An 18166-nucleotide genomic window follows, 5' to 3' on the forward strand; every position below is an offset into this window, starting at 1 on the left:
CCCCCCTCCCCCCTTTTCCCCTTAACCCGTTCCCCTTTTTTCCTTTTTATTTTTTATTTTTTTAATTAGGGGTATTTTCGGAATAAAAATTATAAATTTAGTAAAAATGACGATTTTAAAACTAAGTAAAACCTTCGGGATCATTTTGTAGCAAAAAAAAGTTTGGGGACGAAAAAAATTTTCAACCCCTACCTTAGGGACCAAAATTATACTTAACCCTATTTATTTATTTTATTTTTTGTTAAAAATATATAATTATTTATTCTAGAAACTGTAAATTTATTCAAAACATTTGTAATATTCTTGATAATCTTATATTCTAATCTATTAGGCTTGCTAGGGGACAATTTTCTTAAACACCATTCATGACTCATTTTTTGTCTTGACATCTTCCATGTACATTAGACAAAATCCTTGCATGGTGCACAAAAAGTGGGAAATCAGAATCAAGACGACTCATAATCTGCGTCTGACTCCTAACCTGAACCACCCTGCAATCAAGCATACAAATACTGTAAGCGATAAAGACAAGATCATGAAAAAGATTACATTTTTGTTTTTTCTTTTTTCTAAGCATCTAATTTATTATATTTAACAAAATTGGAAAAATTTCCACCTGTAAGCTGTAATAGTTTTTTGTTTTCTTTTTTTTTTAAAAATTATTAAAAAAAAACCTTGTGGGTGAAACAGTACATGGAAATGGCTAAGAATGAGTTTAAAAACAGTTTTGATGTATTAACACGGGAATGAAAATGTTTGATGGTAACAATTAATTAGCATTGTAATTGGAGAGCGTGCAGTGAGTTTAGGAAAGATGAGAGCAAAAACAATTACCTGTTTGGAATTGAATCCGGGGGTCGTTCATCTCTTCCAGCTTACTCCTCAATGGACATTCTCCCTTGATGATGAGTTTCAATATGGAGGCAGGCAGGTTTTGTTGTGTGATATTCTCCAGCTTTGGACAGAATCCAATTGTTAATTGTTGGAGGGAGGTGAGTTGGAGAAGGCCCTTGTAGTCTAGCGTCTCCAGATTTGAAAATTTCGACAATTGTAGAGACCGGAGGGAAGCAGGAAGGCAACCCTCTCTCGGGAACGACTTAACTTCATTCCATTGTCGAAGGCTAAGATGGGTAAGGCCTTCACTCTGCAAACCCTTTGATGTTATCCAACTCTCCAGTTTCTGGCATCTTCTGATCAGAAGAGTTGTCAAGCTCGGCGGGAGGCACTCCTCTCCAAAACAATCCATTTCTGGGCATTCCCGTATATCCAATTCCTCCAGAGCCGGAAGGTGAGCGGGCAGATCTCCACTTAACACCGGACAGTCTTCTATTGAAAGGCTTTTAAGTATAGGAAATCCATCAAAGTCATCAGGAATATGCCACTCTCGCCAGCGAGGCATTCCACCAAATGCCAGAGTTTGAAGAGATCTGAAGGGTGTCCCCTGATGAAATGATTCAGCGTTGTTGTAAAACTCACCACCAATTCTCTCCAACCCATCAAGTCCCCATATCAACAGATGCTGCAGAGAGGGTAACTGTCCCAGTGAAGGAACCTGACGGCAATTCTTAAAGAAAGCCAGAATCAATGTAGTCATATTGGAGTAGCAAGGAAGGCCTAACCAATCGGGGAATGTTTCACCCCTGTAACTATAAATTGATAACTCCTCCAAGTTTCGGTGAGGTTGTAACTTCTCAAGTATCTCTCTCTCTTTTTCAACATCAACAGTATCACCACCATTATCTTCTGGAAGCCATTTCAATTCTAAAATGTTGATGTGCTTCTTGTTACCCATCTTTGCCTCCAAAGCTTCACCGCTGTTGTTCACATTCTCTAAGTTGGAAATGCAAAGTGAACCATGAAGATTGTCAAGTGCTCCCAATTCTCTTATCCCATTCTCCACTTGCTCCCCGACAATATAACGAATTAAGAAGTTCAGATGCTTTAACTTGCTCACTCCTTTCGGCATCTCTTTTAAACTATCAGCTCCCCTGATATCAAGATGGCGTAGGTTCACAAGATCTTGCATGCGGCTGGGAAGCATCTCTAGCTTCTCACAATCCCTCAACTTCAATGTTTGGAGATTGTATAATCTACACAATGATTCAGGCAACGTGACAATAGGTATTTTGGAGAGATCCAAATAACGCAAATGGATCAACTCACCTATTGAATCAGGCAATGACAGGATTTTAAAGCCACAAAATGACAAAACTCTTAAACACTTCAATTGTTTTAGCCAAAAATCACATCCAATATCATTTGATTGAACATAAACAGGTAGAAATGTTCTCATATATATTCCATTATAGGCCTCAAGAAATTTTGAGATTGGATCCCGATTATATGACAAATAACGAGTTTTGCTCTCAGCCATGTGTGGATTGCCAAATTTGTCGACTCTGAACAAGAATTTTCCAGCAAAAAACGTTGCTAGATCATGCATGAGATCATGCATTACATAGAATCCAGCATAAGCACTAGAAAGTTGAAAAAATGATCTTGCAACTAATTCATCAAAATAAGCACAACCAATATCTTCTAATGCATTGTTTCCAATTGGCTGTAAGAGATCTTCAGCCATCCACAACAAGATTAATTCATCTTTGTGAAATTGATAATCTTTTGGATACAATGAGCAATAAACAAAGCATCGCTTTAAATGTGAAGGGATGTAGTGATAGCTAACTCTTAATGCAGGAACAATCTTATTTTCATCTTCCGGGAGTTCCCAAATTTCACTTTCAAGTATATTCTCCCAATCCCTTACATTATACTTATTGCGCAATAAACCTCCAAGTATCTTCACAGCCAAAGGTAATCCCTTACACTTTGCAACAATTTTTCTACCAATTGGTTCTAGAGTTGGATATTGTTCGGAATTAGTAGAAATACATGAATGTTTCAAAAACACTGACCAACAATATTCGTCTGACAATAAACTTAGTTCATAATGTTGATTAGGAGCTGCGAACACAGAAGCAACCTTTTCACTACGGGTTGTTAAGAGAATTTTACTTACAGGATTTCCATCCCAAAAAGGTTTCAAAAAATCTTCCCATGTGTCTCGTTGATCATGCCAGACATCATCCAAAACAACTAAGAATGTCTTTCCTGTCAACTTTTTTTTCAAATCAGATTGAAGAAAATCAAAATTGTCCATGCTACAAGGACAGGAATCTAGTGCCGCTATTATTGTCCTTGTAACATGAACAGGGTCGGAATTTTCAGCAACACACACCCACACTCTAGTGTCAAAATTTTCAACCACTTGGACATCACTGTAAACCAGTTGAGCCAGAGTAGTTTTTCCTATTCCGCCCATACCCACAATGGGGATCACAGTCACAGGTGATTTAGCATGACAAGTATCATCTAACAGCAATTTGATTATCTTCTCCTTGTCTTCGTCCCGACCAAATATGTCAGAACTTACAACGAGAGATGTGGATGGAGTTCTCCATGACGACATGTCCACCTTGGCGCACTCTTTTAGACGATGATAATTTTTCTTTGCTACAACAGACTCTAGTGTACCAACTATTTTTTCCATATCACCACTGTCTTCAATATATGAATCAACCACACGAGACCGGGAAGAAGAGTTACCTGGATCCGTTTGAATGGCAGCGATAGCGGCTTCAGTGGAGAGTTCATCGAGCAAGTCATCGGCCATATAGAGAGCATCTTGGAGATCAACAAGCCACTTCTTGACTCTCTTGTCGGTGAACTGCTTCTGCTCGGCATCATCAAGAACAGGTCCAACATCATACAGACTTTTCTCCAACCTTCCAAGCAACTCCTGGGCAGAGTAGTTTCCTTGAAGGACAGAGTCATCTTCAAGTATTGAAGACAATTTGTCTAAAACGGCATCAACAAAGGAAGTGAGATAAGCTCCACCATCAAGTTTTGCAGCCATGATTGAATCTCAACTGCAGCAGATGAGAAAGAAAGAAAGGCGATGGATATGGAAAGGGTTCGCACTTTGCAGTGTAATTTAGTCTCTGGATTTTCTCAAACAGAAGCTATGGGAAGTGTCCTTTCATTTAGAATCCTTCCAAAACAAAGCAATGACTAAATTCAAACAACTTTGTTGGCGTTGTGCTTTCATTTGTTTAACACTTTGTTAGTGTGTTTGTCGTATTTCAAGGTAAATTAAAACAACTTGTGAATAAATAATATAATTAAGATTAAGTGTGTGGAAATTTTGTTAATCAAAGACGTACATGTGGAAAACTTTTTTTTAACACTTCTTTGAACGGTGTTTCATGATAATTAAAACCCTTTGTAGATAAAACAATAATTTAACAAATAATTAAACATATAGTTTTCGTTGATTTCAATGATTTGTGAGACCTTGTCTCCACATACAAAAATTTAAAATCCTTCCAAAACAAAGCAACTACTAATAACTTGGCTTTTGTTTTTGTCCCTTGTGATAATGATAATAGCCATAGTGATAATCTAGTAGAACGCTTTTGATTTTTTCTTCCACATGATGCCACTTTCACACCTACCATTATTACGTGGCTGCCTCTTTCAATTTAAATAAGAAATGCACTCAAAGGAGATTAGATAATAAACGGCTCGAACTGCTTACATAATACATAATTGAATATATTATATGAATGACTAATATGTCAGTAATATTTTTCTAAATGTATATTCAGACTTTGAGTATTAATCTGAACTTTTATTATGATTATGTTAAGCAATGTTGAATGGTTCAACGTTTATCTTTTTATGGCAAATTGGCAATTCATGAAACAGAAAAGAAAAATAATGCAAATTACATCTCTGTTCACCTTATTCATGTCTCAAGAACTACAAGTTATTGCTACTAATACAATCTTCTTAACATAAAGAACATCAAATTTTTTTGGCAACGCTTTATAGTCAAATTTCCCCTTCATGAACTTGCTGATATATTGAGATGGGAACCTACCTTGATCCTTCTGAATGGATGCTTTAGGATATTAGATTATTATTTTTACAAGGACGAAGTTAGTGAGAAATGGTAGCAGTTTGCGACAAACTAGAAGATATTGACTTAGTCTTCCTCACAATTAATTTGATTAGTGGGTGCTGAAGATGTTTTGATAGATCTTATAATAATAACGAATATTAGTGGGTGCTGATAGATCTTTTTGAAAATTGAAGATGAGCGGTGGAGTGAGCGGGGAAGAGACTTTGAGGGTGAAACACGGTGAGGCAGCCGGTAATATCAGCAGAAGAGATAAGGGGGAGAGCGGGGGAGGGATTGCATCAGGGGAAAAGGAGGATCATATTTCGGGAGGGGTTTCTAAGCCTTTGAAGGTTTCTTTCAGGGACAAAGTCGTGGGTTCCAAGATTGCTAAAGCTTTTTCACTTGTTGAAACTTTATCGGGAGATAACATTGCGGTAGTTTCTGGGAAGCAAGGAGATCTCTTGCCACCGAGTGTCACGTTTACCCAAGAAGCTAAGAATTGCTTGGCAGAACCTTATAAGGATGCTATAGTGATTAAGGTGTTAGGTAAACATTATAGCTACACTGCATTGTCTCATAAACTCCGAACGGTATGGAGGATTAAGGGAGGTTTTGATTTATTGGACGTGGGATTTGACTACTTTCTTGTGAAGTTTGATGTAGCTGAGGAGCGAAAGATATTCCGGAATGGAATTTGGCCAAACATATACAGGAGGTTATGAATTGGAATTGGAGAGTCTCTATTCTTTTAATTCAGAGGACTGCAAATAATGTTGCAGATTGTATGGCTAAAGCAGCTGCTTCTGTCGCGGACATTCACTCGAATTGGAGCCAACCATGGAGTGAGCTTCAACATCTAATAGATTTAGATATGACCCTAGCCAATTAATTTGGTTTTATTTCTTTTTTTTTTTTTTTCTATTTAGTCACCAAAAAATAATAATAACGAATAATACTAGTATACTCTATTGGTGGTTGTGCAAATACGGATAAAATAATGGAGGAAATTATAGGGAGAAAAAGAAAAAAAAAGTGTAGAAACGTAGGTGGTTCTCTTGATTGGTTTTTGTGCTACATAAAGAATAATACTTTATATATGATAGGGTAAAATGTCTGAGATTGTTTTGATTAATTCACCTACGCTTCTATTTCAATTGGTCTCCTTTCACTATGAAGTATAACTGTATAATAGCTAGTACATGGATTACACATCATACAAGACTAAGTAGTAATATATGCCTAGAGGGTACAATTCTTAACTTACAAAACTATTGTAAACATGAAACTTCAGTTGCCACATATGATAGAAATATATAATAATGTTTGTTCATATAGGCTCACATTTCTACAAATAAAGTAGAGAACACAAATTTACACCACAAATAGTGAGTAAATAAAAATTGCATAACCAAACTAAGCAAACAGAAACTATATTATATCTCGATGCCCCTATTGACAGTAGGCATTGTTGAAGGAGCTGCAAAATAAAAATGTAAAGCATTATGTGTTGGAAAAAAATTGCTTAAAGACTTTGTGTGACAGTAGATGATATGAAACTGAATGATCTCATTCGTTATGCACAAGATACATATGTAGAAAGAGTTTCAAATCAGACTCAAACAGAAAGTGTAAAAAAGACACTAACACCCTAACTAAAAATACAGAATAGAAAGTTACAAAGGAACTCTAAAGTCCTAACATCCCCATCTCAAACTCAGGGTATTCCTTGGTAAAAACTCACAATTTTCAGAAACAGGTTTGGCATTGGTTTCATGTGAGACACAAACAATTTATTCTTAATTATCTTATCCCTCACAAAAAGAAAATCGAATTTAAAATGTTTAGATCTGTTCTGTAAGACTGGATTATGTGCCATTGACCACTTTTCAGTCGTGAACATCTTCAACATTCTCAGGCATTAGACTGTTGCTGCTATTTGAGTCAATGTGATGCCCCTTGTCACCCTTGATTGATTAATTCAAATTGGGGAGATTATGTTAAACACCAGCATACATTTATACAATGTAAAATTGATTGACTTTTATGCCCTTGCGCGCAGCAAAAGTGAAATCACAGAAGTTCTCTCTTCGGCTTCCATTAAAACAGCAGAATGAGAAGGCACAGCTAGTCTACTAGGATAATCCACTTTGATGTTCCATTTGTGAGTTCAGTCAACTATAGATCAAGCCCATGGTTGAACGGAGAAATTCAAGTTACTCTGATGTAATATCAGGTTAGCTCGATGAAATCCAAGGTTATTACAACATCAACAAATAATTCATACAATAAGTATAATGCTGATTTCACTAAGGTAACAAAAAACACCACATTTATCCACAAAGTTTGAGTGTCTGAATTAATCATCACAATTCAGTCACATGCTCAGGCATTAAACACTAGAAGGAAAAAAAAAAATCTGCATGAATTTTCTTATGCAAAAGAAAATCTCGGTACATAAAGTAAACATTTGGACAACATGCAATAACTTCTGGAGAGGATGAAACAAATTATATATGTGAGGAAACTAGTCAATAGAGAAAGAGATTCAAAACAGACTCAAACAGAAAGTGTAAAGCAGAAATTAAAACCCTAACTAAATTTGAGTTATGACCAACTCTTATAATCTTATTCCTAAGTTTCCAACTAAAACCCATGGTATTTCCTGGTAAAACTGAGTTTGGACTTAATGAACTAGTGATGGTTGACCATGAAACTTGAATGAATAATTTGAATGAAAACATAAAATTATTTTTACTTTTCTAAAAGATCTTTGAAAAAAAAGATAACTCGAAAAAATATATTTTCTTAGTCATAACTCGAAAAAACAAAAAACCGCAAATTGAATTAAAACAAAACAAAAAAAAAAACTGCAAGAATGTTGGGCAGATCAATTTTGATTAAAGATGATTATAAAAGTGAGATTAGCAACACATAATAGAATTCGATGAGGTCAAATGATGAAGACCCAATGCAAGAGTATGTGGGGAAAAATTTAAAAAAAAAAAAAAAAACTTGTCAAATTGAATTAAAAACTGGAGCACCTTCAAAATCTATTACTTGTCTAGGAAGTACCCAAAATGACACAAATGTAAGAAACAGAGAAGATGATATAAGTAAAAGTAAGCCGTTTGCTTCCTAATTACATTTGTCATAACTTTTGGATTGAATTTGTGGGTCTTTCTCTCTTCAAGAACCTTGGTTTAATCAAATATGGATTAAAGATGAAAAATTCAGACAAGCAACACACAACAGAATTCTTTAAGACAAACAGAGCCCTAAAGTTTAAAAATGAAAAGCAAAATTCTATGAAGTCAAATCTGACAGAAATAGAAAAGTGAAATTGAATGGCATAACTAAAGTATGTTCTGTTTTGGTAATTCGAAATTGGTATGAGTTTGCAAATCAAAGAGAATAATGAATTTCATAAAGTACGAACGCACCTGCTACGTAACATATTAATAGAATCCGTGAAGAAATGGTGGAAAATCAGAATGCACGAAACTCATCCTCCTAGTCTAGAATCAACCATACAAATTGTGAGTAACCAATACAAATTATGGCTAAGATCTAAGAGTGAAAAGATATATTAAAAATTAAGGGGAAAAATTGGTTTGGCATATTAACAAGGGAATGAGAATGTTTGGTGGGAACAATTAGCATTGTAATTGGAGAGCATGCAGTGAGTTTAAGGAAGATCAGAGCAAAAACAATTACCTGGGTTGTTCATCTCTTCTAGCAATCATGACTCATGAGTCTGAATCATAATCTGAGTCTGCAATCAAGCATACATATACTGTAAGCAGAAAAGACGTGATCATGAAAAAGTTTACTTTTTTTTTCCCTTCTACGCTAAGCATCTAATTTACTATCTTTAACAACATTGGAAAAATTGGCCCCATGATTTATTAGCATTGTAACTGGAGGGCGTGCAGTGAGTTTAGGGAAGATGAGAGCAAAAATAATTACCCGTTTGGGATTGAATCCGTGGGTCGTTCATCTCTTCCAGGTTGCTCCCCAATGGACATTCTCCTTTGATGCGGAGTTTTGATATGGAGGCAGGCAGGTTTTGTTGTGTGATATTCTCCAGCTTTGGACAGTTTTCAATTTTTAATTGTTTGAGGGAGGTGAGTTGGTGAAGTCCCCTGCAGTCTAGCGTCTCCAGATTTGAAAAAGACGACAAATGTAGATACTGGAGGGAAGCAGGAAGGCAACCCTCTCTTGGGAACCACTTAACTTCATTCCATCGATGAAGCAAAAGACGAGTAAGGCCTTCACTCTGCAAACCCCTCCAAGTTATCCACCTCTCTAGTTTCTGGCATCTTCTGATCCCAAGAGTTGTCAAGCTCGGCGGGAGGCACTCCTCTCCAAAACAATCCATTTCTGGGCATTCATGTATTTCCAGTATATCTAGGTGGGGTGCAGCAAAGCCTAGCGCCGGCACGGATACTAAACGGCGGCAACTTGAGATATAGAGTGTCTTGAGATTTGGAAGGGCCCCCAATGGAAACATCGTCAGTGAATCACACCCAAATACAATTATCTCCGTTAGGGACTTGTGTTGCAGTGGCTCTGAGATTGTTAAGTTTGAACAACCCGAGATTTTCAGAAATTGTAATGAATCCGGCAAATAGTCTCCTGAAATTGATATGGCTGACGAACACTTGTGGATTTTCAAACGTTCGAGACACGGCGATTGGAAGTGGGGCAGCCACTCCAATATGGACATCACCAGCTGAGTATTTTTAATTACTACATCATGCGGTGCCGCATACCCATACCAGAACCGCCCAGAACCCATTACATTTAATTGGTGAAGCTTGGGAGCTCGCGGCAGTGAACATGCAAGCTCTTCGCAATTCCTAATGGTAAGTTTCTCTAGAGCCGGTAGGTCAGCAGGCAGATCTCCACTTAACACCGGACAGTCTTGTATTAAAAGGCTTTTAAGTTTCAGAAATCCATCAAACCCATCAGGAATACGCCACTCCCGCCAGCGAGGCATATCACAAAATTCCAGAGTTTGAAGAGATCTGAAGGGTGTGCCCTGATGACATGATTCAGCATTGTTGTAAAACTCACCACCAATTCTCTCTAAACCATCCAGTTTAAAAATCCTCAGATGCTGCAGAGAGGGTAACTGTCCCAACGAAGGAAGCTGACGACAATTCTTACAACTCCTCAGACTCAATTTAGTCATATTGGAGAAGCAAGAAAAGCCTAACCAATCCGGGAATATTTCACCCCTATAACCATCAATTGATACCTCTTTCAAGTTTCGGTGAGGTTGTAACTCCTCAAGTATGTTTCTCTCCTTTTGAAAATCAACATCATCATCTTTGCCATCATCATCATCTGAAATCCATTTCAATTCTAAAATGTTGATGTGCTTCTTGTTCCCCATCTTTGCCTCCAAAGCTTCACCGCTGTCTTTCACATTCTCTAATTTGGAAATGCAAAGTGAGCCATGAAGATCGTCAAGTGCTCCCAGTTCTCCTATCCCATTCTCCACTTGCTCCCTGACAATATAACCACTTAAGAAGTTCAGATGCTTTAACTTACTCATTCCTTTTGGCATCTCTTTTAAACTATCAGCTCCCCTGATATCAAGATGGCGTAGGTTCACAAGATCTTGCATGCGGCTGGGAAGCATCTCTAGTTTCTCACAATCCCTCAACTTCAATGTTTGGAGATTGTATAATCTACACAATGATTCAGGCAATGTGACAATAGGTGTTTCAGAGAGATCCAAATAACGCAAATGGATCAACTCACCTATTGAATCAGACAATGACAGGATTTTAAAGCCATGAAATGACAAAACTCTTAAACATTTTAATTGTTTTATCCCAAAATCACTTTCAATATCATTTGATTGAACATCAATAGGTAGAAATGTTCTCATATGGATTGCTCCATTATAGGCCTTTGGAAATTTTGAGATTCGACCCCGATTATATGACAAATGACGGGTTTTGCTGTCTGCCATGTGTGGATTGCCAAATTTGTCGACTCTGAAAAAGAATTTTGCAGCAAAGGATGTTGCTAATGTTGCTAGATCATGCATGAGATCGTGCATTACAAATAATCCAGCATCAGCACTATAAAGTTGAAAAAATGATCGTGCAACTAATTCATCAAAATAAGCACAACCAATATTTTCTAATGTGTTTTTTTCCATTGTTTGTAAGAGACCTTCAGCCATCCACAGCAAGATTAATTCATCTTTGTCAAATTGATAATCTTGGGGATATAATGAGCAATAAACAAAACACCGCTTTAAATTTGAAGGAAGATAGTGATAACTAACTCTTAATGCAGCAACAATCCTGCTCTCATCTTCCGGAAGCTCCCAAATTTCACTTCTCAGTATATTCTCCCAATCCTCTACTTTATCCTTACTACGCAATAAACCCCCAAGTGTCTTCACAGCCAAAGGTAATCCCTTGCATTTTTCAACAATTTTTTTACCAATTTGTTCTAAGATTACATATTGTCTAGAACTAGTAGAAATAGTTGAATGTTTCAAAAACAAAGACCAGCAATCTTCGTTGGACAATGTATCTAGTTTATAATGTAGATTTGTAGTTGACACTATAGAATCAACATTTTGATTACGAGTAGTTAAAAGAATTTTACTTCCTTTACTTCCACTCAAAAAAGGTTTTAGAAAATTGTCCCACAAATTTTGCTGATTATCCCAAACATCATCTAAAACTACTAAGAATGTCTTTCCCGTTAACTTTTCCTTCAATTCTGTTTGAATTGAATTCAAGTTAACCATATTACAAGGAGAAGAAGCTATGTCTTCGATTATAGCCTTGGTAACATTAACAGGATCAAATTTTATTGCAACACACACCCATGCTTTAATGGTAAACTTGTCCTTCAATCTGGCATCGTTGTAAACCCACTGAGCCAAAGTAGTCTTTCCAATTCCACCTATACCTTCTATAGAGATCACAGAAAATTTATCATCACAAGTTTCATCTAATAACAATTTTATGATGGCCTCCTTGTCATCGTTCCTGCCATATATATCAGGACTTTCAAGCAGAGATGATTGAATTCTCCATGACATGTCCTCCAGATCTTTGGCAACCCCTTGTTTCAGATCAAGATCATCTTTCTCTTCAACAATAGACTCTAGTTTGTCAACTATGTCTTGCATCCTAGTTACTACCCCCATCTCATCGTCATCACCATCTTCCAAAATTGAATCAACAGAGTGAGACCAGGAAGAAGAGTTACCTGGATCCCTCTGAGTGGGAGTGGCAGTGGCAGCTTTAGTGGAGAGTTCATCGAGCAAGTCATCAGCCATATAAAGAGCATCTTGGAGATCAACAAGACACTTGTTGACTTCTTGGTCTCGGATCTGCTTCTGCTCAGCATCATCAAGCACAGGTCGAGTGGCACGGAGACTCGCTTTCAATCTTCGAAACAACTTGTGGTCAGCTAACTTCTTTGCTTCTGGGGTTGAGTTGATATCGAGTGAAGACAGCTTGTTCAAAACAGCATCAACGTAGGAAGAGAGATAAGCTCTACCCTGATGTTCTGCAGCCATGATTGAGGCTCTCAAGTTCAGGAGATGATGAGATCACAACAAAGAAAAGAAAGAAAGAAAGGTGACTCAGGAAGTGGTTGTGGGTAGATTGCAATGCACTCAAAATCTCTGGTTTTCTCATGCACAGGTAAGTATTGGCAATGTGCACTGTCCTCATTATGATATATAATTGCTTAGTGTTACATTGTACACCAAAATCAGCCACTAAAACCAAATACATGCATAGTGTAATTTATTTTCAATGTGTATTTGTATTTCAACATTTATTTTATACTAGTGGCTGATTTTGGTTTATACGTAGCATTACTCTTAATTATTTAGTGTGTTTTGTGTGATGGTGATATCGTTACAGTCATAAAGCGAATGATATTTTTTTTCTCAAGCAGCGACAGTGAAGTGGGATGTAGGTGGGGTGGCAGCCAGTTGGAAAAGAAGAGGATATTGGAGTGAAATGCTTTGGTAAATTAGGATTTGGAATGATTATTTTTTTGAAATAACTAAATAGATTTTTTTTATTTAGGTAATTTGTAGAATATTTTTTATTGTTTACATGTATTGGGCTAAATCTGCAGTCCATTATTCACATTGTTTAGATTTCTTATTTTCTCTCTAGCGGAGTTGTTATGCAAAATCATATGACGGGTAATACTGAATTGCATTCAATATGGAATCTATCTGTTACATACTATCAAGCGTTGGTATTTATAGCAAATAACTCTTAAGTCTTAACAGAAGCTAAGAAGGAAAAAGTAAACAGAAAACTGTTACAAAACAGCAATTCAATATGGAATCAATCTTTTACGTACTATCAAGGGTTGCTATTATAGCAAATAACTCTTAAGAGAAGCTAAGAAGGAAAAAGGAAACAGAAAACTATTACAAAACAGAGGGAAAAAAAAAAAGAAAACAGAAAACTGTTACAAAATAGAAAAATAGAAAACTGAATTTACAAACTGAACTATTACTTGCCAATCTCAATGACCTCTATGATATTAGGCATATAACCACATTTTGGGTTCAATCGTAGTAGGAATCTACTTTCCACTCTTTTGTGAAAATATATTTTTAAACTATTAATGTAAATAACTATTAATTAATTTTTAACTTAGAAAGTAAAGCTTGAAGAATTACCTTCTCTTTTTTCCGTCATAAGGTGTACCAAAACAAATATGGACTACTTTTGCCAACTTAGCTAAAGACTAGTTAGCACGTTTAAAAAAAAAACGAAAAAGAATCTTAAAAACAAACAGAGAAATTAATTAAGAAAAATATGTTAATCTATCCTTTACCAATTAATGATACTACTTTGTGGAAAATTTTCTTTATAATAACTAAATTTGACGATACCAAAAAAATTGAATAACGGAGGTTGAATCTCTAAACTAAAACCAACATATATTTATTAGATTTTAGATTTCATGCATGCTACCACATATTTTTGGCACGAAACAATGGATTTATTTTTCTCATGCCATGATCGAGCTATAAATTTTATTTGTTTGTACTATATCATCAAATCGATCATTTATCCCCATAAATTAAATTATTATTAGGTAGGGATACATAAATAAATATATGTAACTACTAATTTTTAAAATTAAACTATTTATACGGACTTGGTTTATTATAGAATAGATGACTTATCATTGGAGTGAATCTCAAGAATATATGCTTTTGTAATTTTTCCCTCCATGATTTCTATCAAACAGCAACCTTTTATTTTTTGTTGTTTGAAGGTAAATTAATAACTAAATAAAGAGTTAAATCTCAAAGTGGTTCGTGAATTTGAAATTGAGTTTCGATTTCATTCTTAAACTTAAAATTGTCCTAAATTTGTCCCTGAATTTAACAACGGTCATTTTTAAAGTATTTTTTGTTCATTGCTTGTCATTGGATTTGGAAAGCTGAACTGGCCTGATTCCTACCACGTTGGCACTGAAACGTCGTCGTTTTGTATTTATATATATAAAAAAAACTCTAATGGTCTTCGAGACCCTCTCCCCAACCTTACTTTCTCACACTCACACACTAACCACACTGCAAAGGCAGAGCTTTCCTCAACTTCTCTGTCGCTGCCTCTCGCTGGCCTCTCTCTCGATGTCGCGCCGCTCGCTCCCCTCCCCAACCTAGTCTCTCACACTCACAGCACTCAAACACGACAGAGGCAAAGCACAAAGCCTCAACCTTCCCTGTCATCGCCTCTCGCCGACCTCCATCTGTCGCAGCGCCATCGCCGGTCCATCTACGCCACCGCATCGTCTCGTTTCTTACCCTCACTGCTCGCTGATACCTCCCTCTCTACTGGTCGCTCTTATTGTCCATCACTCACTGCAACTTCCCCCTCCACTCGTCGCCACCATTGCTCGCGCGTCTGTGCTCTTCTCTTGTCTCCTCTCTGTCTCTATCTACCTCCCTCTTCTCTCTTCTGGCTCGATCGGTTCTCCCCTTTTGTGTGCGGCCAATGTGAGTTTTTTTTTTATTTTTTATTTTTTATTTTTAGTTATACAATCATTATTGTTTAACATTTTGGGTAATTGTTGCTGCTGATTCTATTTTAACGTAGCTATAATGGTTAATTTTTTGCTTTTTTGTTTATTCTGTAATTGATGGTTTTTTCTGATTGTTGTTGTTTAGGTTGCTATGTCTATGTCAGGATCAACGATGAATTTTATGAGCATGCAAGTATTGAAGGTGATGTTATTATTGTTGCAGTGATGATTAAATTTGGAAGGTGAAGTAGTTGAAGAAGAAGAATAAGAGTGAGGAAGAGAATCCGGTAAAAATAATTTGGGGATTAAGGTCTTAAACGGGGAAAGAGACCAAATTGTAAGAGTAAAGTTTCCCTTGCCACGTCAGCTAGCTATTATAGTGTCAGCTTAGCAGGAATCAGCCCAGCTCAACTTTCTGATGACAAGCGATGGACAGAAAGCGCCTCAGGGACAACCGTTGTTACGATTAGGGATAAATTTGGGACAATTTTAAATTCAAGGTCGAGTTCGAAGCTCAATTGCAAGTTCAGGGATGTCACGTCCCCAAAAGAGCTATGATTGGCACTTAGGAAAATAATCCCTAGCTAGCCTAACATATTCGAATATAAGTTAAATAAGAAAGTTACAAATATTTTTAATATATCTACAATTTGAAGAATGAATAGTTACACATTTTTAACAAAAAAAAGTTAAAATAAATAAATATGGTTGGATCTTACCTGTGATACATGAAGCATATAACATCTAAGAATTCAACAAAGAATTAAGAATAGCTACCCATTGTAGGTCATTATTCTTGAATAGAAAAGGCTCACATATTCGTGTATTTATTCTTGAAAAATATTTTTAGCAAAACGAAGTGAGTTTTGTAACTCAGTGATTAGACAATACATCTATAATCCACATGAGACTATATAAACATTATTATCAAAGTAATTTAATAAGAAAATAGTAATTGATACTAATAAGTGAATCAATAAGGGAGTCCTCAATACAGAAATCAAATCAAATAGCTAATCGACACTTGGGCTACTCCACCTCTAAGGGTAGCCTTTTTCTCTCGTGTGTCCATATAAAATAACAGATCTAACGTGTGGACTGCACGTTAGGCTAGCAATGCCCATACTAGCTAAGGTCTGAGTCAGATGCTTCTAACTTAAAATCATGACCCTCATTAACTATTGTTTTCTAATACGAGCCTCCCAAACCAATTCAAAACATATCATTTCAAAGGCAACAAATTCTTTAATCTTTCACATTATGCGGTATGAAATCAAATCAAATAATACTTTCTAATTGAAATCTTTTCTCATCATTTTTTTTAATCATAAAAAATTTCAAACGTATTTCACAATTTCAAAGTACGTAAATGAGTATCTAACTATCTATACTTCAATGTTTCAAAAAAAATATTCAAGCAAAATCGAATATTTTAGAATAATACAAAGCTTCAATATAAAATATATATGGTCTCATGTAAAGTTCGTAAAATATAAGCTTCACAAAAACAAATTATTCAACTCCGATAAATCAATTTTTCTAATCAAATTAAAAGCATTTAAGACAAATATAGTGAGTATAATTCAAAGATCATAATAGATGTATGTTAAAATAATTATAAATACAAAATCAAACAATTATAAATATAAAGCCTACTCACAATTTGATCATAAGGGATCCAAGACACCAAACTCGGAGTGCCAAGTTAAAGAGTGAGGAAGGTCAACGTAGAATGGAATAAACGATCACAGAATTTGGATCGGGACAACAACAAGGTGGAGCTGGCGACAGTTTTGGTCCGATAGCAATTTCGGACAAGCGGAAGCACAGTGGTTCCAGCAGTAGCAACGACGGCATCAACCAACTCCAGTAGCAACCACCATGGCAACACAGGGGCTTCGGCGGAAAAAGGGAAACCAAAAACAGGGGCAGGGTTGAACAAGCGACAGCGGGTCCGACGGTGGTTTCCGACGTAATCAACGCCAGAGGCATGACAACGAGGTCTCCTTCTCCGACAAGTTCCTCCTCCCCCCTTTGTTCGTGTTTAGTCGCGTTTCTCTCTCCTCTGCGAACTCTTTCTCTCCCTTCGAAGGCCCTCTCTCCATGCACTGTCACAGCGGCTGTCAACAACTCCAGCGACGACAGCGGCGCTGCCTTTCTCTCTATCCATCTTTCTCCTCGTTCGTCTCTCTCTCTCTTCCTCTCGTGTCACTTTCTCTCTCCTCCTCTGGCTCCCCTCTCTGCAACGGCGGCGGTGAGCAGCAGTCCTTCATCCGCCAGCGCCGCCCTTCCCTTTTCTCCTCTTCCTCCTTTGTTTCTCTCTCGATCCTTTTCTCTTTTTTCTTTTTTTTTGTTTTTTCCATTGATTGGTGGTGTTGGTAATTTAGGAATTTAGGATTAAAATTTGGTTTGGAAAAGAGATGAGTAAGGGTATTGCAAGAATTTTGTAAATGAAAATGTTAGAGTACTAGTATTTTTATTGAAATTTAGTTAGTGTTTAATTATTAAAAAATGAGTAGTTTTATATTATTAAATGTTATTTTATACTATTAAAAATATTAATAATGATTAATTAATAATTATACAACATAAATTTTAGAATAAATTATCATTTGTATGCATGAAAGATACAAACGCTGACAAATGTATCTATATAAGAATAAAACGACAATTGTATCCACGGAAGATAGCTTTCATGTGTCAAGAATATTCTAATGGACCAATTGTGTAACCAACATCCGGGTACTCTTGGCATACGGAAGCCATCTTCCGTGATTATAATTGTCGTTTTATTCTTATATGGCTATATTTGTTCAAAATCTGTATTTTTGATGGGTACAAAATGGTAATTTATTCTAAATTTTATTACCCTCTCATACTTTTTTTATAAGAGGAAGTATAGAGAGCTAATGAAATATCTGTACAATGTGTACCATGGAGATTTAGGGATGTCTGATTCAGTATTAGAGATATAATCATTAGTGTTACTTTTTCTATTAGCTTAAGTTTGTGGGATGAGTAGTTTCATGACATAGTATGAGTGATGTTTATTTTTTAACTCATAGCCTATTGTACACATTATACAAATATTCCATTAGCTTTCTAGTGGGATTTTTTTATAAAATTAGACAATAAAATAATAATTAAAAATAAATC

General features: G+C 36.1%; 3 protein-coding genes and 1 long non-coding RNA gene across 13 annotated transcripts in view; 1 reads left to right on the forward strand and 3 right to left on the reverse strand.

Annotated features, from left to right (window-relative positions):
* Window positions 1-4135, reverse strand: part of LOC107626282 (putative disease resistance RPP13-like protein 1) — a 63668-nt gene extending 59533 nt beyond the window's left edge. For 2 of the 4 annotated variants that reach the window (XR_002358167.1, XM_021116579.1), the window contains exon 1: window positions 835-4134. Coding sequence is in view for 3 of the 4 variants with exons in the window: in XM_021116579.1 (XP_020972238.1) it covers window positions 835-3916 (3082 nt within the window). In the remaining variant the exon portion in view is untranslated. Of the gene's footprint in view, window positions 1-276; window positions 492-825 lie in introns of those variants that run through there. The other 2 variants (XM_016329138.2, XM_021116578.1) reach the window with 2 other exon arrangements.
* Window positions 1-18166, reverse strand: part of LOC107626283 (putative disease resistance protein At3g14460) — a 46912-nt gene that overhangs the window by 19022 nt on the left and 9724 nt on the right. The window lies entirely within an intron of this gene.
* On the reverse strand, window positions 6276-17505 carry LOC107628005 (putative disease resistance protein At3g14460). 7 transcript variants are annotated; one of them, XM_021116575.1, is made up of 6 exons: window positions 16671-17505; window positions 15730-15843; window positions 8930-12503; window positions 8678-8756; window positions 8404-8473; window positions 6276-6440 (listed from the first exon to the last, which is right to left on the reverse strand). In XM_021116575.1, the coding sequence occupies exons 2-4, from the start codon at window positions 15745-15747 to the stop codon at window positions 8710-8712; spliced, it is 3639 nt and encodes a 1212-aa protein (XP_020972234.1). In that variant the 5' UTR covers window positions 15748-15843; window positions 16671-17505; the 3' UTR covers window positions 6276-6440; window positions 8404-8473; window positions 8678-8709. The 7 variants fall into 7 exon arrangements, with proteins under 7 accessions (XP_020972234.1, XP_020972232.1, XP_020972233.1 ...); XM_021116573.1 differs by having other exon boundaries at window positions 8404-8478; window positions 16671-17504; XM_021116574.1 differs by lacking the exon at window positions 6276-6440 and adding an exon at window positions 6807-7181.
* LOC110269096 overlaps window positions 9444-18166 on the forward strand; it is a 14840-nt gene continuing 6117 nt past the window's right edge. The window contains exon 1 of the long non-coding RNA XR_002358180.1: window positions 9444-9545. This is a non-coding gene — a long non-coding RNA (uncharacterized LOC110269096). The remainder of the gene's footprint in view (window positions 9546-18166) is intronic.

The sequence above is a fragment of the Arachis ipaensis genome, chromosome B02 (assembly GCF_000816755.2).
Source record: "Arachis ipaensis cultivar K30076 chromosome B02, Araip1.1, whole genome shotgun sequence".
NCBI classification, from domain to species: domain Eukaryota; kingdom Viridiplantae; phylum Streptophyta; class Magnoliopsida; order Fabales; family Fabaceae; genus Arachis; species Arachis ipaensis.